General features: G+C 36.4%; 1 protein-coding gene across 8 annotated transcripts in view; it reads right to left on the reverse strand.

Moving 5' to 3' along the window:
• Positions 1-27,106, reverse strand: part of PRMT3 (protein arginine methyltransferase 3) — a 136,841-nt gene that overhangs the window by 28,848 nt on the left and 80,887 nt on the right. For 7 of the 8 annotated variants that reach the window (XM_027115180.1, XM_027115186.1, XM_027115183.1 and 4 more), the window contains 2 exons: positions 21,692-21,879; positions 19,592-19,678 (listed from right to left, as the gene is read on the reverse strand). In XM_027115180.1, the coding sequence (XP_026970981.1) occupies positions 19,592-19,678; positions 21,692-21,879 (275 nt within the window). Of the gene's footprint in view, positions 1-1,587; positions 1,710-19,591; positions 19,679-21,691; positions 21,880-27,106 lie in introns of those variants that run through there. The other variant, XM_027115185.1, reaches the window with a different exon arrangement.

A 27,106-nucleotide genomic window follows, 5' to 3' on the forward strand; every position in this document is an offset into this window, starting at 1 on the left:
TATACAAGTGATATCAAACAATATTCGTTTTCTTCTGACATTTCACTTAGCATAATACCCTCAAGGGCCATTCATGTTGTGGTAAATGGCAAATTTCCTTCTTTTACAGCGTAATAATATTCCATTTATGTGTGCGTGTGCGTGTGTATATACATATATATATATGTATATGGCATATCTTCTTTATCTATTCCACTGATGGACACTTAGGTTATTTCCATATCTTGACTATCATAAATAATGCTGCAATGACCATGGGAGTGCAGATACCTCTTCAAGATCCTGTTTTCATTTCCTTTGGATATATACCCAGAAGTGGGATTGCTGGATCATATGGTAGTTCTATTTTTAATTTTTTCAGGAACTTCCATACTGTTTTCTATAGTAGCTGCACCAATTTACATTCCCACCGAAAGCGCACAAGGCTTCCCTTTTCTTCACATCCTGGCCAACATTTACCTCACTAACTACCCTGATTTCTAAAACAGATTCATTTTCCCTATTACATACTTCAATATATATCATGTCGTCTTTTGTGCCTGGCTAATTTTCTTTATTATTGTTTTTGAGATTCACTTATACTATTGCATATTACCTACGCTGTTATATGGCTCTAAGACATATGCGACTATACAATTTATTTATCCAATCTACTGTTGACAGGTATTGAGTAGTTTTTTTTGTTTTGTTTTAAATTACACTAATGAATCAACAGTTTAAATTTTATTTATTTTTGGCTGTGTTGGGTCTTCGTTTCTGTACGAGGGCTTTCTCTAGTTGCGGCAAGCGGGGACCACTCTTCATCACGGTGCGCAGGCCTCTCACTATCGCGGCCTCTCTTGTTGCAGAGCACAGGCTCCAGACGCGCAGGCTCAGTAGTTGTGGCTCACAGGCCCAGTTGCTCCGTGCCATGTGGGATCCTCCCAGACCAGGGCTCGAACCCATGTCCCCTGCATTGGCAGGCAGATTCTCAACCACTGCACCACCAGGGAAGCCCCTTGAGTAGTTTTAAGTTGACACTTCTATGAACTTTTTTTATAATGTTTTTTGGTGAACATAAGTACTCAATGCTATTGGGTATATACCTAGGAGTGAAACTATTGCTATGTGCATATATATGTGCATATATAACTTTTGTTAATCTTTATTGCTTCCTTTACCTCTGGTCTTCCACCAGGGATCGTTTTTGTTTGCCTATATACCCTTCAGAAATCAGTTTCCTGGGGCAAATTCTCTATTTTTTTTTTTTTTGCCTGCGCCACATGGGATCTTAGTTCCTCGACCAGGGATCTAACCCATGCCCCCTGCAGTGGAAGCGTGGAGTCTTAACCACTGGACCACCAGGGAAGTCCTTCTTTCTATTTGTTCACCTGAAAAATCTACTTCAGCTTCATTCTTAAAAGTTATTTTAGTTGGGTAAAATTCAGAGTTGGCAGTTATTTTCTTTCAGCACAGTGAGGATATCATTTTTTAAAAATATTTATTTACTTGGTTGCACTGGGTGTTAGTTGCAGCAGGCAGGCTCCTTGGTTGCAGCAGTCAGGCTTCTTAGTTGCGGCATGCATGTGGGACCCAGTTCCCTGACCAGGGATCGAACCTGGGCCCCCTGCACTGGGAGTGCGGAGTCTTATCCACTGTGCCACCAGGGAAGTCCTCGTGAGGATGTCATCATTGAATTATCTTCTGTCTTTCCAATTCCACTGTTCCTGCTGAGAAATCATCTATTTACTGCTCCTTTGAAGGTAATTCCAATGCTCTACTTACAGCCCCACTGAGGCTTCTAAAATGCTCTCTTTGGTTTCTGTAGTCTTAGTAGGATGTATCTAGGTGTGGATTTATTCCCCTCTTTTCAACTGAAATATAATTCACATACCATAAAAATTTCCCCAGTTAAATAAACTGTATAATTCTATCTATCTATCTATCTATCTATGGCTGCATTGGGTCTTTGTTGCTGCGCATGGGCTTTCTCTAGTTGCAGCGAGCGGGGGTTACTCTTCGTTGCAGTGTACGGGCTTCTCATTGCAGTGGCTTCTCACTGCAGGGCACGGGCTCTAGGCACACGGGTTTCAGTAGTTGTGGCACGTGGGCTCAGTAGCTGTGGATTGAGGGCTCTAGAGCACAGGCTCAGTAGCTGTGGCACATGGGCTTAGTTGCTCCGCGGCATGTGGGATCTTCCCAGAGCACAGCTTAAACCCGTGTCTCCTGCATTGGCAGGCGGATTCTTAACCACTGTGCCATCAGGGAAGTCCCTCAATTTTTAAAAAAGTATATTTGGAGTTGTGCAACCATCACCATAATCTAATTTTAGAACATTTTTTATCACCCCCAAAAGAAACCCTATATCCATACTCCTTGTCTTATCCCCTGTCTACAGAGTTGCCTATTCTGAACATTTCATATAAATGGAATCACAGAAATGGAATATCATATAAATGGAATTCTTTTGTAGTTGGCCTCTTTCGCTTGTATAATGTTTTCAAGACTCATCATTTCAGGGTTCATACATTCTGCAGCAGGTATCAGGACTTCACTCTGTTTTATAACCAGATAATATTTCATTGTGTGGCTATACCACATTTTGTTTATTCATTCTTCAGGTGACTGACATCTGGATTGCTTTCAGTTTCTAGCTTTTATAAATAACGCTGCTATGAACATTCATGAACAAGTGTTTGTGTGGGTATGTTTTAATTTCTCTGGGGTATATACCCAGAAATGTAAAATATCTATCCATTCCTATTCAAGTTATGTTGTACTTCTTAAATTGTAGCTCACTGTCTTTCGTCTGTTTTGGGAAATTCTCAGCCATTATCTCTTCAAATAGTTTGAAATATTCTCATCTCCTTTCCCCTTTGGGACTCCCATTTAAACATATATTAGACCATTTCTTGTGTCTTCTATATCTCCTGCCCTTACCAATGCTGCATCGTGGCATTCCTCTGTGCTTCCTTCTGGATATTTCCTCTGACATAAAATCCAGTTCAATAATCCTCTCTACACTAGTGATTTAATATTTACCGCTAAACTCATCTTTAGTTCACTATTAGAATATCTGTTCGGTTCTTTATCAAATCTGTTATATTATTATTTCTTAAATATTTCCAACTGTTTGACATCTGTAATTTCTTTCGTCCTTGAACTTAGTAAGCATAGTTATTTTAAAGCCCATATCTATACATCTAACACCTGTAACACCTGGAGCTCTATTTTTATTTCCTGTTTTAGCTGGTTCTTGATTGATGTTGTTTTGTGTCCTTGTGTGACTCATTACCTTCGATTATGTTCTGAACATTATATATGAAAAACTGCAGAAATAATTTCAGACTTATAAAAATACTCTTCTAGAAAGAATCTTTTTTTCTGCCAGGAACCTGGGGGGTGCTGGCAAAAGCAAAGTTATCTTAATCTAAAAATGGGGTCTGGGGCTTCCCTGGTGGCGCAGTGATTAAGAATCCACCTGCCGATGCAGGGGACACGGGTTCGTGCCCTGGTCCGGGAGGATCCCACATGCTGCGGAGCGGCTGGGCCCGTGGGCCATGGACGCTGAGCCTGTGTGTCCGGAGCCTGTTGCTCCGCAACGGGAGAGGCCACAACAGTGAGAGGCCCGTGTACTGCAAAAAAAAAAAAAAAAAGAATCCGCCTGCCAATGTAGGGCACATGGGTTTGAGCCCTGGTCCGGGAAGATCCCACATGCTGCAGAGCAGTTAAGCCTGTGAGCCACAACTACCAAGCCTGCGCTCTAGAGCCCATGAGCCACAACTACTGAAGCCTGCGTGCCTAGAGCTCATGCTCCACAATAAGAGAAGCCACCACAATGAGAAGCCCGTACACCAAAACGAATAGTCCCTGCTCACTGCAACTAAAGAAAGCCCACGTGCAGCGACGAAGACCCAACACAGCCAAAAATAAAAAAATTTATAATAAATAAATAAATAAAAATGGGGTCTGAGAATTTCCTGGGCCACCCAGATGATTTGAAGCGGGGCTTCAGTCCCTGCAAGGGCTCATTTACCTCTGTTTTACCTTACCCTTGGGTACAGTCTTTCTGGGTCCCAATGCAATGCACTGGGGAATTTTTAAAGAGCTCCATTTTTGTATTCCTAACCATGTGAGGCTATCAAAAGGGCTACAAAGTCCTTTAGCTGCTTCCTCTGAACTGGTAAACGCCTACAGGGCAAAAGCAGTCCCAAATGCCAGTCTCATTTCCTTGGATTTCCTTCTTTTCTGAGTCTTGGCTTGGTAATGCTTTACTAATTTATCTCTCTGGTACTTTCAAACAGATAATATTTAGTATTTTTTTCAGCTTTTGTAGCTGGTCTCAGTAAAAGGGTAACTCCTTTTACACAGTCCACTGTTATAGAAGGCAGATTCATCATTGCACTGTTTTGGTTTTTTTTTTTCCCCTATCTAAGGTACCCCCTGTAACTCTCTTCCCCATTCTCTAAACTAGCTCCTTCTTACTTGTTATGTCTCAGTTTAAATGTTACTTTCCCTGGGCAGCCTTCCCTAATCCCACAGAGTAGATTATAATACATCCATTAAATGTCCCTGCATTCCCTGCAATAACATTCACCATATTCATAATGCTTTTTGTTCAATGTCTTTTGTTCAGTTGTAAACCCCAATAGGCCCTTTAGGGCAATCTCTCTGCAACTGTGTTCGCCTCCCTATCCTCAATGCCTAAGCACAATGACTGGGCATTCAATCTAAACATTTAGTGAAAATAGCCATGCAGTTACAAAGGCATGAAATAGCCTGGGATGTTCAGGGACTAAAAGAAATTAATAAAGATTTGTTAATTGAGTGAACAAATAAAAGAAATCAAATGATATATTATGCTCAACTCCTACCGACCTTTGGGAAAAGAAAACCATGAGGCTTTACTTCTCTTATTATTTCCTACTTTTTATTCAAAACTCATATTTGATGTCAACTACTCTAGAATATTCCTTGATGTCAGTACCAGCATCAATTAATCAGTCACTCCCCACTAATTTACTGCATACAGTATGAGGAAGGCTTTCTGGAAGAAAGCCATGCCTAATACGGTAAAACCTTAAATATGAACAAGATTTTCGAGGAAAGTGAGTAAATAAGAGTGTGCCAGGTCAACGCTATCTTTTATATATGCCTGTAGTATTTAAATTCTATTATAGCACACCATAGTACAATCATCTATTTATATGTTGGCCTCTCCTACTAAATGAAGGTCTTTGGGGCCAGAGACTACATTCTTTGCTGTATTCACAGTGCCTAACACAGCACTAGTATCCAATACATGCTGCTTGAATGAAAAGTCATTTTGAAAAGGTGTGTGTGTGTGTGTGTGTGTGTGTGTGTGTGTGTGTGTGTGTCTGTGCTTGCCACTTAAAAACTCTTACAGCCCACTGCTTCTCTAGTTTTCTATCTCCTGCTTCCTCACATGTCATCAGTTTCTCACAGCTCAATGTCAATGGTTACTGTTTCCTTATATTCCATTTTTCATGCTGATTTCCAATGTTCCTTAAAAGCTATAAGGCCTCTATGGCCCACTCCTCATTCCTCAAATGCCAGAAAATACTATCAATGATAAGTAAACATTATATTTTTAATTTTAAGGAAAAAATAGTAGATATATTGAATTAAAAAATGAGTGCAGAACAAAAAAGAAATCAGTTTTGTGACTGCTGCAGAGGTTTAAAACGGAAAACTATTAAAAACTCATTTTTGTGACTAGGAAATCAATCTCTACCAGACGCTTCTTGTCTTTATGAAATTTCAGAAGTATAAACTAGGAGATGGAATACTGAAAGAAATCTTGACAGACAGGAAATAGGGGGCAGAATAGAAGACGTGATACACTTTACCTTCCAGGAATGAACAGGATTTTTTTTCTGTTTTGAAAAGTGAAGTAAAAAAGATGGCTACCACCTCCCCGCCTGAGCCCTTCTAAAAACTATCCAACATCTGGGGTGAGAATGAAAAATCTGGCAACATTACTTTTTTTTTTTTTTTTTTTTGTCATTTAGGGCTGCAATTTTTCAAAGGTAATTATACTAGTTAGTAGAAGTTAGGTGTTTTTTTGATTATGATCTCTGAATACTGAGTGAGACAATGACTTACATCTTTCGGGGCCCCCATTCATGGGACTGGATGCTGAATAAAAGGATGACGAGGAAAAGAGAAAAAAGAAATCAGATTGAATGCTATGGTACAGACTTCAGGGACAGCCAGGACATATCACTTGTTAAAAGAACGGGCATGCTGTAGTAGCGATGTCACTGTCCTAGTGATCTAAAAAGTAAAAAATGTGACTCTCTGCAAAACTGTAAGAAGAAAGGAGTGATTTTGCTTTGAGAAGCACCTGATTTGCATAAATGCGGCATTTTGAAAGAAGGTCTCATTTCTTTAATCCATTAGATATTCAGGGATACGAACAGGTCAAAGAGTTCATTGTATATCTTTGCCTGTAAAGAAACTGGTCTTTAAGATAGTACTGAGAGCCAAATCAGTGATGCTTGTTCAATCCTGATGGAGCAAGTAAATCCAATCTATGAAATCACACCATCCTAAATCCCCATAAGGAAATGAATGTTAAAAATAAAACTAAATAATCCTTTCCTTAAAAAATGCAGCAAGATAGGAAAGTGAATGGAAATATTAATCAGATCATTTTATGAGCATTTTCTATGTGCCAGGCATAGTGGTAAACGCTTTTATGCACTATCTCATTTAGCACTGAAAATAATACCCAGCAATTATTGGTGTTATTATCTCCACTTTTCAGATAAAAATTTGAAGTTCAGAGAAGTTAAATACCTCTTCTAAAGTCATACTGGTAAACTTGGCCCACTGGCTTTAAGGCTTGAAGTTTGTTGTTTCTTTGTTCGTTTTTAATAAATTTATTTATGTATTTTTGGCTGTGTTGGGTCTTTGTTGCTGTGTGCGGGCTTTCTCTAATTGTGGTGAGCGGGAGCCACTCTTCGTTGCAGTGCGCGGGCCTCCCACTGTCGTGGCTTCTCTTGTTGCGGAGCACAGGCTCTAGGCGTGTGGGCTCCAGTAGCTGTGGCACGTGGGCTCAGCAGTTGTGGCTTGCGGGCTCCAGAGCGCAGGCTCAGTAGTTGTGGAGCATGAGCTCAGCTGCTCTGCAGCATGTGGGATCCTCCCCGGCCAGGGCTCGAACCCGTGTCCCTTGCATTGGCAGGCAGATGCTTAACCACTGCGCCACCAGGGAAGCCCAAAGTTTGAAGTTTCTAACCACAGTGCTAGATTACCACTGTTTAAACTTTCCTCTTTGATTTAAATTATTTTTAGAAAACTCCCTTCTATTTCAAGAGTGGTCCTTTCTTCATCTAGTCTTCTAAAAAAGAAAAATATAAGACTGATTTAGGTAAACAGGTATATACAACAAAAATTTATTTTTTCAATTCTTGACTCATCTTTGCATGTGGACTGATCTCTCCTGTGAATACATGCATATACCTCAGAAGTCTGGAAATACTAAGTGCTTTAGGATTTTTAGAAGATCTGAATGCTAATATTTACGATGGTTTCTGCCAGAGCATAAGTCAAAGGGAATCTGTACTGAGAAAATTACTTCCTTATAGGTCATTATTCCAGAGATAACTGCCTGAATCAGAGAGGAAAATACCTGGTCAAACTCATTTACTATCACAACCTAATAATGCTAATTGGCAGCCTCTGAGATAAGGCTGGGGAGAACTTCCCTGACATCTCTAATCAAGAGTCCACTATTATTGATTATTTGATTTTTATGCTTATTGCTGTGCTTAAGATAAATATTTTAGTTGGGCTTGAGTATGATTATTTCTCTCATAAATTGATTCTGACCCTGGGCATTGCTGACTTTAAGCATGACCCTATACCTATCTAAAATTAAATTATGATCGTAATGTAGCTTAAGAATTTCAACATTCCACTCAACCTGTATTTCAGAACAATTGATGTTCAAATCCTTTTATAACATAACTCAATAGGTGGATTCAGAATCAATTTTAATGAATTTTTAAAAATGCAGATTCAGAAGTGTCATTTACAGCATGGCTTTCAAAGAGGATAAAGCATAGGAATCTCTGTTGACTCCAAGGACTAGATGTCTTACTCAACTTCAGGGTTCCTCATTTTGTGGACTTCTGCATTCTCTCTGAGTAGGTTAAGTAACAGTTAAATACTGCAGTGATTCTTCCCACTATTCTACTCAATAAACATATACCTCAAAGTTAATATGAAGTGGGAAAGATATCTTTTTAAAAATTAATTTTTTCTTAATGGTATGTTTCCAAGGAGAGAGAACAAAAGTAGGTAAGAGGGCAACTAAACATGGAGAATGAGTTGAAGAAATCCAGATTTTAAAAGGTTAAAATCCTTAGGGGTCCAGTTTAGAAGGATGGACCCTCTGTGGCTGGGAAAAATGAAAAATAAGACAGGATTAAGTGGAAGTGTCCAAAATTTTGTAGGTAATGCACAGGGTACACCTGGACTTTAACCAAATCTCAAAAATATCAGAACTAGCTAGAATCCCTTTAAATATGAGACAAAGCATTCTTTTACAGCAGAGTCATATATTATATAGAGGATAAGTCACATATTGGAAAAATCTCAGATAATCAAAATCACTCAGGAAAACCCCTTAAGGTTTTGCATTGGAGACTGAAATATAAACCATCCCTCAATATGTTCAATACAACCAGTTCTTCTGGCAATGGCACAAATCACCATTTCTTTGGTTGGGCTCCAGATAAAGCAGATGGCTTGCAGAGTGCCATGTTGTATTAAAAATACAGTAGTCCCCACTTATCTGCAGTTTTCCATTCTTTGGTATCAGTTACCCATGAAAATATTAAATGGAAATTTCCAGAAATAAGCAATAAGTTTTAAATTCCATGACCTTCTGAGTAGTGTGACAAAAGCTCACGCCCTCCTGCTCCATCCCAATCAGGCTGAGAATCACCCCTCTGTCCACAGTATCCTTGCTGTTTATCCTACCTACCCGTTACTCACTTAAGTAGCCAACTCGGTTATTTGATCAATTGTTGAGTAAACTTTATTGTACTTAGTAATGGCCCTGAACTCCAAGAGTAGTGATGCTGGCAATTTGAACATTCTCTTATTGTGTCTAATTATAAATTAAACTTTATCACAGGTATGTATATATAGGAAAAATCACAGTGTATATATAGGGTATGGTACCATCCTTGATTTCAGGCATGCACTGAGGGTCTTGGAATGTGTATAAAGGTGACTACTGTATATACCTTTAGAGGCAAGAATCGCATGCAGTCCAGCAAGATGCTCATACTACAGAAATACTTGGAAGTGGAAGATAACTAAAGAAACAGCAGATGTGTTTCCCACCTCAGGCTCATTTTGGAGCACAAATTCATTAAGTAAAATGGAGGGTAGTATCATCTGCACTAATTAGACCATTAATTCTCTCATGGACTCTTTTTCTTCTACCTGAATAGTTAATTTGGATCAAGTTCTATTTGCACATGATGCTACTCCCTCGGATCTGCCTACCAAAAAAAAAAAAAAGGAAGAGAGAGAGAAAAGAAAACTTTTAGAGCCTATTAACCTCAAGAAGTAGCACAGGTTAGAAAATACATCCTAGTTCAAGAGTGATTTTATGATTGCCTATACTTCTTTGATTCTACTGTCATATATCATATGTGGACAGAACATGTCACAAGTCTGACTGGACAAGACAGACCACAGAAGAGTATTCTAATTTCCACTGGACATCACTACTTGCATATCTCAAAGGCATTTCAAATTCAACATACTAATAAACGAGCTTCTTATCCTCCCCTCTAAACCTGTTCTTCTTCCAAGTTTCTTTGTCTTACAAAATAGTACCATCATTCTTCAAATTGTAAAAGCAAGAAACCTTGCAGACACCACTGTGACCTCTTTCCTTCATCTCTCATTATCTAATCCGTGCTCAAGTCCTGGCAATTTTACCTTCTAGACAGCTCTCAAATACATCCACTTTTCTCCATCTCCGCTAAAACTACCTTTGTGCAAGTCACTGTCATTTCTTGCCTGAGGTACTGTAATAGCTGACCCATAGGCCTCTCATATCCACTCTGGTCTCCCTAATAGTTCTCCACATTCCAACCATGATCCTTCTCAAGTGCCCTTAAGGTCATATCACTCTCTTTAAAAAACTTCAATTATTTCCCACTGGTCTAAGGAAAAAAACAAATAGTACAGGTGCTAAATGATCTGGACAGCTTGCCACCCTCCTTCAGCACTGGTCTACATGCGCCAGCCATGCTGGGCTTCTTTCAGTTCCTTTTACTCACCAAGCTTCTGACCACTGGATGTCCTTTTTTGGTTTGTTCTTTAAGAACTTTTAAACTGAAATTTTTTTTTTTTTTTTTTTTTTTTTGCGGTATGCAGGCCTCTCACTGCTGCGGCCCCTCCCGCCGTGGAGCACAGGCTCTGGACGCGCAGGCTCAGCGGCCATGGCTCACGGGCCCAGCCGCTCCGCGGCATGTGGGATCTTCCTGGACCGGGTCACGAACCCGTGTCCCCTGCATCGGCACGCGGACTCCCAACCACTGCGCCACCAGGGAAGCCCTAAACTGAAATATTATGTACATGCAAAAAAATATTTTCTTTTTTTAGCCAATGTGAGAATCATTTATTTAAAAAATGTTTTATTGAAGAATACAAGTATAAAATATATAACACACACATAAAAGTGAGGAAATCACTGACTGGGCACAGTGAACTTTTACAAAGTGAACACACTCAACCACTACCTAGATCAAGATACAGACCACTCTCAAGACCCCAGAGCTTCTATTATTCCCCTTCCAATCCAATGATAAATCCTCCCACAAAATGTAACCACTATTCTGATGTTTATCACCATTATACTAGTTTAGCTTGTTATGGAAATTTAAAGACAGATTCTATATTTGGCTTTTTTTCCTTTTTTCATGAATGTTGCATTCATGAAATTCATCCATGTCATAGTGTATAGTCAAGATCACCTTCTTTTCCCACTGATGTATATTATTCCATAAATATACTGCATGTATTTATCCATTCTACTATTGATGAATGTTTGGCTTACTTCTAGTTTAGGGATCTAATGAGCAATGCTGCAATGGACATTCTTGTACAGGTCTTTTTGGTGAACATATGAAGGTATTTCTAAGAGTGAAAAGGTTAAGCCATAGGGTAAGCATGTTTTCAGCCTTGGTAGCCATAGCAGATAGCTGAGTTTTATAGAAGCAACTTAGCACAGTACATTTGCCTCATCACTCTTAGGTGTTTCTTAGAATACTGTCATTAGTATGATCTTTTAAAAAGATCCGACTATGAAGAACTTCAAACATATACACAATTATAGAACCTCTGAGTACCTATCACTTATATTCAACAGTGACCAGTATTTGGCACATTTGCTTCATCTATTCTCCCTCTGCCCCGTGACCCTCTTTTTGCTGAACTGTCTTGAAATGAATGCCTGACATCATGTCACTTCTCCCCTACCTACTTGTTTATGACTCTAAAAAATATGAACATTTCCTTATATAACTACAATGCCTTTATCACATATAACCAAATTCTCATTAATTCTTTGGTATTATCTAATAGCCACAAAGTAAACTTTAATATCTGTCTCCCCCATTAATGCCTCATGAATAGAGGCATTAATGGCTAATTACTATATTCCCTTGCAGCTATATTACTATAATGCCTTATATATTGCCTAATGCCTATTATATTACTATAATGCCTTGCAGCTCTTAACACATAATACTATTCAATAACCAGTTCCTGGAAATAAAGAGATTTAAGTATTCTCAACACCATCTAAGCCTAACTCCAAAGGTTCAGGTTTCAGAAGAGAGCAGAAAGTTCAGGAACAGGCTCTAGACTGTATGGTTATTCATTTAAGTAGAAACCTAAAACTGACTGTAGAGGTGGAGTCTCACAATTAGAAATGCTCTCCCTCCGAGACATAAAATTTACTTAATGAAGCCTGTTAAAATATATACCAGATGTCCCACTAAAATCTATGATGCAAGTTCAAGACAAATCTTACTATTTCTAAGAAACACAGATGTGTTTTAATAGTTTCTTTAGTTGATTGGCTTTGCAAGGTCAAAATTACGTCAATTTACACTCAAAAGTACTAAGAACTGATTTAATACCAAGGAATGAGTTTAAAATTAGTAGGCTTCGACTGTCAGAGATTTTTAAAAAGCTTTGAAAGAAGAGTTAAAGAACACAACTGCAAAGAAATGGGCTCATTTTGATGTTTCTTCTTTAGCCATCAGAAAAATTTAAAGCTTATTGAAAGTGTAAAATGAAAACAAGTACTATGAGTACTCCTTGAGAATCAGGAAAGTTAGAATGGTAAACACTTTAAAGTTTCTTTTAATAACATTTACATTAGCCTTAAAAACTGTAACTCAAGACTTGTTCTGATTCCATCCAAAGCTAAATATCAGTGCCTCTTAAATATATGTTTCTACCATTCATCAAGTATATCATTTTTTTAAAAAAAGAAAAAAAAAATGAGAATTGAGAGGTAACATATAATTTATTTTCAGTTCACTCATTAACTTTTGTTTATTTTCACTTACTTTTCCTAACTTAAAAATAATCCTAAATGTGTAGACCCAGATTTATTTTCTAGATTGGTCTCTTAAAATAATGCATTCAGGGACTTCTGTTTCTAGTAGGGTATGTTTGCAAAAGACCCTCTCCTTACTCTGATGCAACAACAACAACAACAACAAAAAACTGGGGAAACTAAACAATTATATTTTTCACTAAAACCATCAAAGAGCCTTGGATGCAAAAAAAAAGTCTAAATAAATTATTTCCAGAGAGGAATGAGCCCTTCCCAACTGAGCAGGCAGAAACAGTTGCTGTCACCTGAGAGCGTCTATCCAATGCTGGGGCAATGGGTGGGCAAAGCAGTAAAAATGCCACAGGCACAGGAACCTTGCTGGGATAAGGAAAACCCAACCAATTTTTGACCGCCAGGTCTGGGCTAGTATGGTGCACTGGAATTTGGAGAATCCCGAAAGGGATATCTAGTCATCTCTGCAAACTAAGAAGGCAGATGAAGCTGGTGCTTGTACGACAAAACAGGAAGAGAGGTTTTCTTGCAGCGTTTAGATCTCAAAGCCAAAAGCATCTGCAACCACACAGTTCGCTGTCACCATTAGCAAGGTATTACTATTCAGCTCTCTGCTATTCCACAAACTCTTGCCCAGAAAGATGAGGTGGTTTGTTTCAGGCATCTCAAGAAAACCCATTTATACGAACAATAAACTTTTCAGCTAATCCTGAGAGTAAATACGCACCACCCTCTTCTCAAAAGCAGATGGCTCAACTACACTGTTTACTCTTCAAAACTCACTCTGAAACCCACCCCTCACTGTGTCTACGGTCAACTGAAAAAAAAAAAAAAAAACTCAACGTGAGAGTTGTGAGTTGTTTTATTTGGGGCAAAATGGGGACTCTAACCCAGGAAACAGCGTCTCAGATAGCACTGAGGAACTGCTCTGAAGAGGGAGCAACTAATCTCTCATGAAGATTAGTGACCTAATCCTTGTAAAGGCAGACAGCAAGTGACAATTTTTAGTTGGCACTACCAATTCTCAACTAGATCATGAACTATGCCAAACCCAGATCAGGACCTTTCCTCTCCCCTCTAATCCCTTGCTCTGCATAGACAGACCCTCTGAAAATCAGATCTCTCAAACATCATAATTAATCCTAACTCTGTTTTCCTCCCTAAACTCAGCTTTATTTTGATGGTCTTTCCAAGAAGTTGGCAAGAGGGAGAGGCCTAATCTTATGCTCAAGTCACAGTAAATTAACTGCAGTGGTACCCAGCCCTGATCAAGTTCAACTCCAGATTAGATAAAAGGGATCAGGCCGTCATCCTAGCTACCAGACAGAGGTAAGTGGAGGCCTGTCTAGGAGAAAGTATTACTTACATAAGACTGTACTCTCTTTTACACAATGTCTAGCATAAAATATAAAGTTATGAAATATGAGAAGAAATAGGAAAATGTGACCACAGTCAAAAGAAAAAAGCAACAGACGTAGAAGCGCAGGTGGCTCATAGAATTAGCAAACAGATCTTAATTAGCAAATTAAGATCAAATTAGCAAAAAAAAAATTAGCAAAAAGAATTATTATAAATATTAAGGAATTTAGGTAAAAAGATTGGCCAAAGTGGTTAAAAAGATGAAAAATAATAACTCAATCAAAATATTAATTCTACAACTAAAAAACATGATATTTAAAATGAAAATATTTATTGGCGACCTTAACAACAGAAAGAATACAAATGAAGAAAAGACCAGTGAATTAAAAAAATAAGTGAATAGAAATTACCCCAAAATGAACTTCCTACATGGCTACCATACTTAAGCTTTTCTGTCAATCTTTTCATCCTTCGAAACAGAATAGGCTTCCCTGTTTAAAACACAAATCTTTTTTTTTTTTGAGAGAGGTAAAGTTTATTTTCTTTGTCATGAAATCTTGGCTATAAAATTTGATTACCAACTATAATTTTTCCACCAGAAAAATACCTCACTTCTGTGCTCCCAATCTCAGACTACCCTCTTAATATCTCTATATTCCTATCTTTATTATTCATACTAAAATGTCAGTACTTGTCTCCTCTCACTTAAGTGCCTTTTCAGGACAGAGTATAGTTTTATTTGTTTTGTTTTGTGCCCACAGATTTCGGACAAGTATCTGGCACATAGTCAGCATTTAATATTTGTTTAACAAACTGAAATGTCTGTTAATATAAAATTTTACATTATTATAAAGATTTTAAAAGTTATGATAAAAATTAAATAGCTCTCAAATGTCACTGAACTCATGTTTATGCACTTGTATAAAATCCAAAATATAAGAGGTTTTTAAATACAAGTATTGACAAAGTCTGATATTTTTTATTTAATCCACTGGTTCATCTTTAACAACTGCAGTAAAAGAAAAATGGCTAGAAAAAATAATATTCTTTGTTAAATGAGGCTTAAAATCATATTAAGGAAAGTTTATACAAACTGAACACTGCTGTACAGTCATTATTCCAGTACACACTAATAGAGAGGTAGAATAAAACACAGAAAATATAATGTTCAAATTAAGATAGAAAAATGATTGCTTTAAGAGATGATGTATCAAATAAAAAAAATCTTTACATGTTAAAGACATTACGTATGTGAGCATGTAATCTGATACAACCCTCTTAAATATTTTCATTCTTAAGGTAAACAACTCACATTTATATAAAAGGAAGTATGAGAAGTCATTTAATGTACACCTAGGATTATGAAAAGGATGCTTGTCTATATCTTTAAGGAGCTTATACAGACAGATGCCAATATAAATGCTGCTGGAACACAGAGTAAGAGAACATTACACAATTACATAAATGACATTAAAAAATAAGCCATAACTCACAAGATAAAACACACTGGTTCTAAATTGTATAGCCTTAACTCATTTGCTTTTGAACACCTATAAACTTTCCATAAAAATAATGGACTTTATTCTTCATTTACTGCAAGGGTAGACAGGCTGATATGATAGATAGGAAGCCAGTTGCTAACTAAAGCTTTGTACCTCATCATAAAAGCAAAGGTGATTTGACCTTAACTGTCAATAATATCAACTGATACAGTAAAAAATGGTCAGAAAATTGCTATGTATGTGTTACTAGCATTCACTGGAAAATTATCCTTCAACCATTATAGACAACCAAGACTCAAACATTTACATATAAGTATCAAATCATGTTAAATTCCCCAAAACATAAAGTTTGCTAATGCAAAACATTAAATTAGAAATGCTATCAAATTTCTTCTGGGCTGTATGTGTGTGTGTCTGTGTGTATGTTGGTGGGGGAGACTGCAAAGAAAAGATATTTTTCCATTAAAGGCTCCAACACACTTCACAAAGCCATCTAAAAGCACTATCAGTCTACAGCAAACATGCGATCGAAATTAAATTCAAAGAGGGTGTTCTAAGCATCTTGTTAGTTTGAAAAATCCAGTTTCCTCCAATATTTTAATTAGGTCACAAATTTAGAATCTCATTATGAAATAAATGGTTATGCATAGATTTCAAATGGGCTTAACTATTCAGAGAAATCGTCCATCTTATTTTTTAGCTATTCATTCAAGTTTCCAGCATAAGAAAGCAAGCATTTAAAGTATTTGAAGGTTTGTACTTAGCAGTACAAATCTGGATATCTTTTTCTTCACTCTAAGAAAGCCACACCTCTTCCTCCCCAAAGTAACTTTCTCCATCACTTTACCAGGCATTGTTTTTTATTTCCCATATTTCCATTAATTCTTCTGATTATGTAATGGAGAAACAAAGTTCCAATTAGGCACTCATCCTCTTAATACCTTTTCTAATGGATTATTCCCAAGTAACCAGGCAAAAATTCTAAAAAGTAGCCGCAGAGACTAGGCTTGCATAATAGCTCCAGACGGCTGGCAGGGGAGAGTGTAAGGAGCTGGCACAATGTCAAAGAGCAAAAGACAGCTGGAGCAGGTATGGGTGGGTGGTTGGAATTCACAGACAATGAAAATGTAATAAATGCATTAGGCCACAAATCTTACTCATGTCAGGCTCATGTTAGAGGACACATACTGGGAAGGAAAGGAAGGTTTTAAGAAATATAGATGATCGGGCTTCCCTGGTGGCGCAGTGGTTGAGAGTCCGCCTGCCAATGCAGGAGACACGGGTTCGAGCCCTGGTATGGGAAGATCCCACATGCCACGGAGCAACTAGGCCCGTGAGCCACAACTACTGAGCCTGCGCGTCTGGAGCCTGTGCTCCGCAACAAGAGAGGCCACGATAGTGAGAGGCCCGTGCACCGCGATGAAGAGTGGCCTCCGCTTGCCACAACTAGAGAAAGCCCTCGCACAGAAACGAAGACCCAACACAGCCAAAAATAAATAAATAAATAAATTAATTAATTAAAAAAAAAAAAGAAAAAAGAGAAATATAGATGATTAATCAAACAACTATAAACTTACTCTGAAAGGGTGAAGAAATAAAAATAAAAGCAAAAATAAACAAATGGGACCTAATCAAACTTATAAGCTTTTGTACAGCAAAGGAAACCATAAACAAAACAAAAAGACAACATACGGAATCGCAGAAAACATTTGCAAATGATGTGACTGACAAGGGATTAATTTCCAAAATATACAACTCAACAACAAAAAAACAAACAACCCAATCAAAATATGGGCAGAGGGCCTCAACAGACATTTCTCCAAAGAAGACATACAGATGACCAACAGGCACATGAAAAGATGCTTAACATCACTAATTATCAGAGAAATGCAAATCAAAACTACAGTGAGGTACCACTTCACACCAGTCAGAATAGTCATCATTTAAAAAATCTACAAAATACAAACGCTGGACAGGGTGTGGAAAAAAAGAAACCCTCCTACACTGTTGATGGGAATGTAAATTGGAGCAGTTGCTATGGAAAACAGTATGGAGGTTCCTCAAAAAAATAAAAATAGGGTTGCCATATGATCCAGCAATCCCACTCCTGGGCATATTTCTGGACAAAACTATAATTCAAAAAGATGCATGCACCCCAATGTTCATAGCAGCATTATTCATAATAGCCAAGACATGGAAGTAACTTAAATGTCCACTGACAGACGAATGGCTAAAGATGATATGGTGCATGTATACAATAGAATACTACTCAGCCATAAAAAAGAATGAGATAATGTCATTTGCAGCAACATGGATGGATCTAGAGATTATCATACTAAGTGAAGTAAGTCAGACAGAGGAAGACATATACCATATGACATCACTTATAAGTGGAATCTAAACTATGACACAGATGAACTTATCTACGAAACAGAAACAGACCCAAAGACATAGAGAACAGACTTGTGGTTGCGGGGAGGGTGGGGTAGAGAGAGATGGAGTGGGAGGTTGGGCTTAGCAGATGTAAACTATTATATATGGAATGGATTAAACAACCAGGTCCTACTGTATAGCACAGGGGACTATATTCAATATCCTGTGATAAACCATAACGGAAAAGAATATGAAAAAGAATGTGTATATACATATAACATATATATACATATATATGTTATATATACATTCTTTGCTATACAGCAAAAATTAACACAACATTGTAAATCAATTACACTTCAATAAATTTTTTTAAAAAGAGGTCTTTTTTAACTCTCAAGGATTACTAATATCAAAACACAGAGTAAGTCTAAGAGTTAAAGACTTTAGCCTGTAATTTCAATTGACCAAATCATTTCAGTTACTAAAAAGCAGAATTAGAAAATCTGGGATAAACGAATGGAAGAATGAGATTTTGCTTTTCACCAATTAAATGAATATATAATGGGTGCTTAATGATCATAAATCTGGGATTTAGATACTAAACTTTTCAAAATTGTAAAACCAATTTCAATGAAAAAAAGAATTCCTCAAAACATCAAAGAACACAGTTAAACTCATTTGGATATAAAATAATTATTGGCTCAAAATGAACTGAAAAAATTTTAAAGAAATCATATAATCTTTTGTATGTCAATCTGAGCAAAGTATTGAAAAGAATCAGGTTGAAGAGTCACAGTTAACATGACTATAATCTGTTTCACACAGTTTCTGACAATACAGTTTTCAATACAAATTTTAATTCTGAAGTTATAATTCGTATTTTTTAAACAATATAATTAAAATTTAAAATAATATAAATATTTATATCATAACACCTATGTAAATTCATACCTTCTTAAGTAAAGGCCTACATTTTATTAACATTCTGAGTCTCCCGGTAAAGGCATATATTGTTACCTTAGTATGAATATACATTTAGAAATTATTTAAGAAAAGCATTACTATATTTTAATAACATTTCTGGCTACATTGTAGGTGCTTTCACATATTATATCACTAATCAATGTAACTAGTCTTCTAGTCAGAAAGGATTATTAATATTTTTCTTAAAGCAGTTGATTAGTCTGAGGTACAGATTACCTAAGGTAACTTGAACAAAGTAACAAACTAGTGAGTGGCAGAACCAAATGTGAAACCAGATTTGTCTAACTCTTCTAAAGTGCATACTTTTTCTATTACACCAGGTTGCTTCTTTAAGGAAAGGTAAACAATCAGTTTCTTCATTATTTTTCTCACAAGAATATAAAATATTACACCAAATAAACATCTTATTTCCGTCTAAATTGAGTGTTAAGAGTTATTGAGAGGAGCAGGACATTAATTTTTGTCTATGAAGATAAAGTTGAGTGCTCTCAGTTAATTATGTGATAGGTAATAATGAAGAATCTATAAAGAAAAATCATTCTGTAAACACGGTTCCCTAATACTTTCTCTTCTGAACTAAACTAACTTTTCTGAAGTCTACTGACCTATTAAAACAGATCTATTCGATAGTCTAACAAAGGCAAAGATAGACTGTCAAAGGCAATAGTCTTTTTCATTTATCACAAGCCTGGTAATTCATTAGCCTGCCAATCAACTGCACTACTAGAGAGATTTGTGAAAGTAGAATGAAATAGCTTACCGTGCACAACGATGTCTTTGTGATTTTTAGGGTGAAATCTGAAGAAAACTCCAAATCTGAGACACATGTTGTATGGCAATCTATATGCTACCCGTGAAAAAAGAGTGGAGGGAAGAACTTAGTAAAAATAGTAAAAACAAAACCAGAAACAAACAGAAAAGTATTCCTTCTTTTTTTTTATGCAAAAAGGATTACTGTAAACCAATGCTTTGCCAACTTTAATCATTCACACCCCACTTTTGGGATTATTTCTAAATTTAAGGGCTACTACCACTATTATTCAGTTAATTTTTCTTTAAATCAAATTAGTATTTTTTACTTAGACTTCTTATAAGAATAATATATATCAAATCATGGCTCTGTTGTACTAAAGTTTTTTCTAAGACACATTAAAATACTCTCAAATAAAAAATGTTTTCTTGTGTTCCAACTAAAATCATTCTGTATACCACCAGTGGTATACATTTACAATAAATTATGTGTGATAACAGTTAATAGTTTTGTAGGAAATGCCAACTTGAAAACATATGCTATTTAAAAGGACAAGGTGTTTTAGAATTCACTCTTGTAAGTGCATCTGAAGTTTCTTACATACTAGGAAAAACCACAACAATTCCAACCAACGAGCAAAACCAACTACGAAGATTCACTTCAGGAAAAAAATGGCCAAATATCCTTATTTTCTTATTCTGCCCTACCTAGTTCAAATCCTTCTCCATTTCACTATGGAGAGTAGATGGACTCAGTTACAGCAGTGTGACCAAATGATGCTGCAAAGGCTGTCAACATTTGACTTACCATGAGTAGGTATACAGTGAACACAATTCATATGACTACCTGAAACATTACTCTATTTTAAATGGTTTGAGAAAAATTTTAAAACGTTACAGCATGGTTGCCTTTTATTTATAGGAGGATTGCAGAACACAGAACATACTATATTTACCTAAACAAAGAAAATAAGAGAAACGGTGTATATATATATACACTTTTTAAACACCTTTATCAGTCCTAAATTTTCTATTTCAACTATTTTATTATTTATTATTCATAGAATTTCTGGCATTAAGCAAAGAGATAACTAGAGAGAGAAATTAGCACACCCACATGACCCTCCTCTTTCTGCTCAGTCTTAATGCTGAGTTGGCTTACACCCCTACCCTGAGTCAAAGAACCCAAATAAATCCCTTACACTCAGTATACCAGGGCAGTGAACAGTCCTACAGTCATTAACCAGGCTGTATTTTTTTTTCTTAAAAGTTGAATGCAATTTTAATCAGCTTGTTGTTGTTGAGAAACTTTATGTGTTAACTTAAAACAGTTTATCAATTTAAGAAAATTAATGAACACTAACTGAGTATCTACTTTGTGCAGAGAACAACTATTGATACTATGAAAGTAACAGTGGACTAAAAAAGAAGAGACAATGTTCTGAACTTAACACTGAACAGGCTATATTTATCTGATGATACAACTGAAACAGATGAATTAAGAAGTCTTTTAAAAAAGCAACAGGACTTTCACTCACTGCAAAGTTATTATTCCACCCATGTAAATTCGACATAGCAAAATTGACAATAAAACTAGAGATTAACATGGTGAAGAGTAAGATTGAAACACAAAAGGAATTAACTAAGCAATGTGAACATAGTAGGGTTTTAGTTTCATGGGCATAGTCACTATAATTAATTAATCTGAAAAGGCTGGAAGAAATCTGGGTGAGAGAAGTTGTGTGAAACATATATGAACGAATAATCTGGCTGTAAACGAGATGCTAGGATAAGGCCAGAATGTGCTGGTGAAGCAGAAATGACAATACAGCAGGACTTTTTGCCTTCGCTAAGCCAAAATAAATGATTCAACCCTTCAGTATAAGGAACTTCAATATATAAAGAGAAGTGATTCCAAAGGGATGACACAGTGAACTGGCAAATATTATGATATCAAGCTGCTTTAGATTAATTAAAATAGAAAGAATAATTACTGTTTTGAAGATACATAAATAAAATCAATATATTAATTTGAAATACTAAACTCATAAATGAAAACTAAGAAAAATAGCCATATTGTTAAAGAAAATAAAATTAGTAAAATACCTACCTTAATACTACAGGGGTCTGAAATAAGAGTCTTTGGATCTAAAACTTCCACCACAGCTTCTGGAATAACTGCTTTCTTCATGCAGGACATGTTGAAGCCATAGACATCATCCCAAAAAGTAATTCTATCAGCATGTTTATTCATATCACTTACTGCCACAAGGCTGATAGTGCAAATATCAGGGTAGACTGTAACAAATAAAACAACGAGCAATTTAGCATTATCTCTCTTTGTAACAAAATATAATTTTTAAAGGCTAAATATAAATATCAAATCCAACAGTACAGATTGCTAGCAAATGATTACTAGCAGCAGGGGATTAACAAAGGTATAGATCAGAGAAAATAACCAAGTTCCATGTTGTGGCCTCTTTAAAAAAATAATAAATAAAAGATTTCTATTACTGTGATGGTAAGATTAAAACAAAGATTTCAATGATGGGTTCCCACTCAAATTATTTAGAAAGGATGGACACAATCCTGAAATAAACATATTTATTAACATTAAATATGCTGACTGTAAAAGAGGTACTAGATTTTTACTTTAAATGTTCCTCTGAAACGTGAAGAGGCAAATCCTTTAAAAAGGTGTGTTGTGTGATAGAATTTTACAGTTGTGTAGAAGACCAGTTCATATTACCCTCTCTCATCCATTATGAAAGGTAAACATTTATGAGCACCAAATGTGTGCTGATAAGTTATTCTATTTTACAGACTGTGCATACATGTCCCTACTCAAACTTACATTTACACAATTCTGACAAATATATTAGCAATTATTAGTGATGTAATAAATACTAAGAAAGGGGAAGCACAAGTTACTAAGGGACCTACAGAAAAAAACAGCTAACTCAGAAATCTGAGTTAGCTGTAGCTGTAGCAGGGGAACAAGGATATTGTTTAAGGCAAAAACTGAAGACCAACTAAGTTACCAGTGGGAGGGAAAGAGTGTTCTAGGCAGAGGGGGCAGTGGGCATGTAGGGGCACAGTACACTCCAATTTGAGAGGAACAGTGAAACAGAAGTCGACAAAGGAGGGACCAAAGAAAACAGTGCTGAGTAAACCACATTAATAAATTAGACTTTATTCTAAGAATAATGATAAGCCAGTGAAAAATTTTACATAGGGTAGCAACTTGATCAGATTTTGGTCTTAGAAAAGCCACCTTGAGTGCAATGTGGAGAATAAAAGGTAGGGAGCAAGACTAAGAGACAAACTAAGAGATAAATGTAATAATACAGGTGATCTGAAATAGACTGACGGTTGTGGGAATGGAGAGGAGGAGATACAGTCAAGGGGTGTTTAGGAGGTAGAACTCATAGGGCTGTAAGACCGGCTGGCTGTGAAGGTGAGAAACAGGGAAGAGTCAAGGATGACACAGTTTTAGACTTAGCAACTGGGTAAACTGTGGTACTAACCATTATAATAGGAAATTAAAAAAAGGGCAGATTCAAGAGGAATATGAGAGTTTAATGCTTATGAGACAAACAGGTAAAAATATCCAACAAACAGCTGACTATACAGGTCTGAAATTCAAAAGCGGTGATCTGGGTTCAATATATAAATTTGGAACCGTGAGCACATAAATGCAAGTATAAGTAATGGGAGCTTATGAGGTCACCTAGGGATACATAATGAGTAGTGGAATTTAAGGGATGAGTAGAAGAAAAGGAGGCTGAAAAGAAATGGCTGAGAAGCTAGACCACAGAAGTAAGAAGAAAACCAAGAGAGTAAGTGTTAAGAGAGGTAAGGAAAGAGAGCGTTCAGGGAGAAACTCTCCTCTCATAACTAGTAAAAACCTTTATAACACAAAATTTAAAAAATAACATTGATGTTCTTTTTTTTGGACTAATAAATAGCAAAATTAACTTTGTCCTTCAAATGTCAACATGTAGGGGATTCCTGAATTAAAATATAAGTTACATACCCCTATATCAACAAACTGAAAGCAAGTACATATGTGCCAAAGAAATGCACAAAGGAAAAAATTTTACTATTATTAACTAGCCTTCAGACTTAAACAGCAGAGAAATAACCCTCTCCTTCCCCAAACTCTGTTTCTCTCCACAGCTGTAGGAATTTTATTATTCAACGACAGCAGCACTAAATTATCTTCTAAATAAAGCCCACGATAAGATCTGCTGGCATCAGAGCAATTGCTTCTTCCAAACCTGACATCTGAGATACCCAGAAAAAATAACTGGTGCTATGTCACTGATAAGAAGTTTCTCAAGTCTTCGCTAAGGGGGCATGTAAGGCAGATATGATAGCTGCATTGGGCTGGAGTCGACTGCTGTGTAAACTGAGTTACTTCTACCCTCCTCTTCCTCCACAGACGTGTTAAGCCTCTTGACTGTGTTTAAATTTCTGATCAATACAAATTTTTCAAAGTAAATGATGTGCTACTGTAAATGCTGACCCAGCAAGAGTATCTGCTACAGGAAAGGTATGTACGTTTAGTTTCCTGAACCAGGTCCTTACTATGAGAAGCACTGAAGAAGAAACAGAATTCTGAAGCAATGTTAGATAGTTGGCAACTTCTTTTTGTATACTTTGTCAGACTTAATATGACCATCATGTAAGCTTTCCAACATTATATCCTGTTAATTTCACCCTTAAAGAGGAACATAATAAGGGTACAGATCAGGGGTCAGCAAACATTTTATGTAAAGTGACTGTTTTAGGTTTTGTGTATGGTCTTTATTAAAGCTACTCATCTCTGCTGCTACGATGTGAAAGCCCCAAAGACAATATATAAATACACAAGCATGGCTATTTTCCAATAAAACTTTATCTACAAAAACAGGCAGCACACCAGATATAGATATCCCTGATATAGATGAGGGAAAAATGGATGAGGGAGGTCATTATCAGGGCCATTATACTGTGCTACTTCTGGGAGCACCACTCACAGTGTCCAAATATCCCCTGGAGTTGTGCAGTGTACATTCAAGCTACTTAACATGGTTCACAGAGTTCTTCTATTTTAGAATATTATTAAAAATCTTAGTGAACTTAAAATACTTACTACCTAGCCCTTTGTAGAAAAAGTTTGCTGAACTCCGGCTCTGTATCAAGCAATATGATGTACTAGTCAGTAATATTACTAAGAAATAAAGATAGCTTTTTCATTCATAAGGAAAAACTGTAAGTTACTAAAACTAATTAAAAAGTTTTGAAAATATGTTGGTAATAAGAGAAACAGACTAAAGAGGAATATGATTTAACTTTTCCAAGGTTTACTTATTTATTATTAACTTATTAATTAATTAATTTGGCTGCTCCGGGTCTTAGTTGTGGCACGTGGGATCTTCATTGCGGCACGTGGGATCTTTTACTTGCATGCGGGATCTTTTAGTTGAGGCAGGCATGTGGGATCTAGTTCCCCAACCAGGGATCGAACCCAGGTCCCCTGAATTGGGAGTGCTGAGTCTTAACCACTGGACCACCAGGGAAGTCCCTCAAGGTTTATTTTTCAAGCTAATTATATTTCACAAAAATACAGAAAATCAAAAGAATAAAACAGAAAATCATCGTTCCTGTATTTGTTATAATTTAGAAATGAAATTAGCTGTTATCTTTCAGTTAGTAAGATCTATGAATATTTATGAAAGACTTGTTATCAATGCTATAGGTCAATTTGATTCTTTATCCATCTCCTCAGAGCTGGCTAAAATTTTGGGCCACTTGTCAGAATCCTGACTAACCCTTTACCTTCATATTCTGACACATTTGTCACCTGATTTTTGTCAGAAAGAAGCATAATTGAATAATTATTCCTTCTTGTAGGTGAAATTAACAAAGTGTTGATTGGACAAAAGCACCCTCTTAACAGACCATTTATAAATTCATGGCTTTGACATCTGTGTCCTTCTCGATTCACTGCCCAGAATTCATCTGTCACTAGAACAGCTCACATGGTGAACAGATAAAGATGGGAAATCCTTTATCCCTTAGAAATGCCTCACAAACTTTTGGACACTAAAGGATAAGACTGAGATGCATAAAGAAACAATTCCTAGTAAACACTAGCATCACTGCTTGTATATAAATAACCAGAGAGGAAAAAGGTTTAGAATGAAAGGAGATAATAAATAAATCAAAATAGACTGTCCTTTTCACAATATATGTGAACCACATGGAGGCAGACTTCACTGAAATAATAGTCAACAATACAATGACTGACATGCATAAATAATTTGGGAGTTGAATAAGCTTAAAAAATTAATTTATATAATAAGGTTATCTTAAAAATTAATATTTATTTGGAAATTGGAACATCTTCTCATCGTTAACTTATAATAAATGTATAAATAGTGATTAGGCCCACATTCTAAAGCTTAACTAGGCTAAAATGTTGCTGCAATATGCATTGAAAAATTATAATAAGAAAAAAAGGTAGAAAATGACACTACTGCAATATCACTGAACAGAACAAAAATAATAAACGTGGGAAAAACAGATTTGAAGATGAGGAAGTACACAGTAAATTATGGAAATACTAAAGAAACCTCTAAGCACTATGAGACAGTGTTAGTGGCTGATTACACTGAGATATGTACTATACAAACAGCAGGTGATAACACCATGATGCCTAAATTCATTTCAAAACTTTTATAAGGTATAACCTTAACACTAATCTCATGTTTACCAGCTATAACTCAGGGGGGGAATTAACATTTATTGAGCAACTATTTTATGTCAAGCATCTCATTCAGACTTTTGACTGATTCTATAAAGCTGGATTATAATCCTCATTTTTCAGATAAGGAAACTGAAATTCAGAAAAATTAAGTAACCTGCCTAAATTACTGGTCTTCATCAGCTAACTAGGTAACTAATCATCTGATGAAGCAGGGATTTAACTCAAGGTCTGACTGCAAAATCTTTATGCTTTCCATTTATTCATGATGCCAAATTTTATGCTTTTCAAATGGAAAAAAAGGAAAGAGGAACTCGACTATCCCATAGTAAATGAGCACCTGTTGGAGAAGAAAGAGGAAGGAAAAAAGGGTTGAGAAAGTTTAGAGATTAATAAAATTTCAGAGCAAAGTGAGGAAAATGGAAACATTCAGCCTTACCCATTCCATCTGAGTAAAGGAATGAGGTGATAAGGTAAAGAGATCCTAAAAAGGAGAGCAACCAAGCAGAAATGGGGGAGGAGTCAGTAAAGTCTACAGCTCAGCTTTCTACAGAGAGGGAAATAGTAAGAAAAGTATATTTGTAAACCTGGACTTTATAACAGAGGCAATTTCTTATTCGCATAGATCAGGTTTCCAATGCAAATTCTAATGCAAAACCTGAGAGAGACAGATCTGTCAGTGTATATAGTACATATCTGCCACTCTATTTTGCTGCACCCCTCTGAACTGTTTGAGAGATTTCCTATGTTGAGGCAGGGCCTACTTCCCTCTAT

Source organism: Aethalodelphis obliquidens, unplaced genomic scaffold, assembly GCF_003676395.1.
Source record: "Aethalodelphis obliquidens isolate GAN/ISIS:26980383/991018 unplaced genomic scaffold, ASM367639v1 scaffold14, whole genome shotgun sequence".
NCBI classification, from domain to species: domain Eukaryota; kingdom Metazoa; phylum Chordata; class Mammalia; order Artiodactyla; family Delphinidae; genus Aethalodelphis; species Aethalodelphis obliquidens.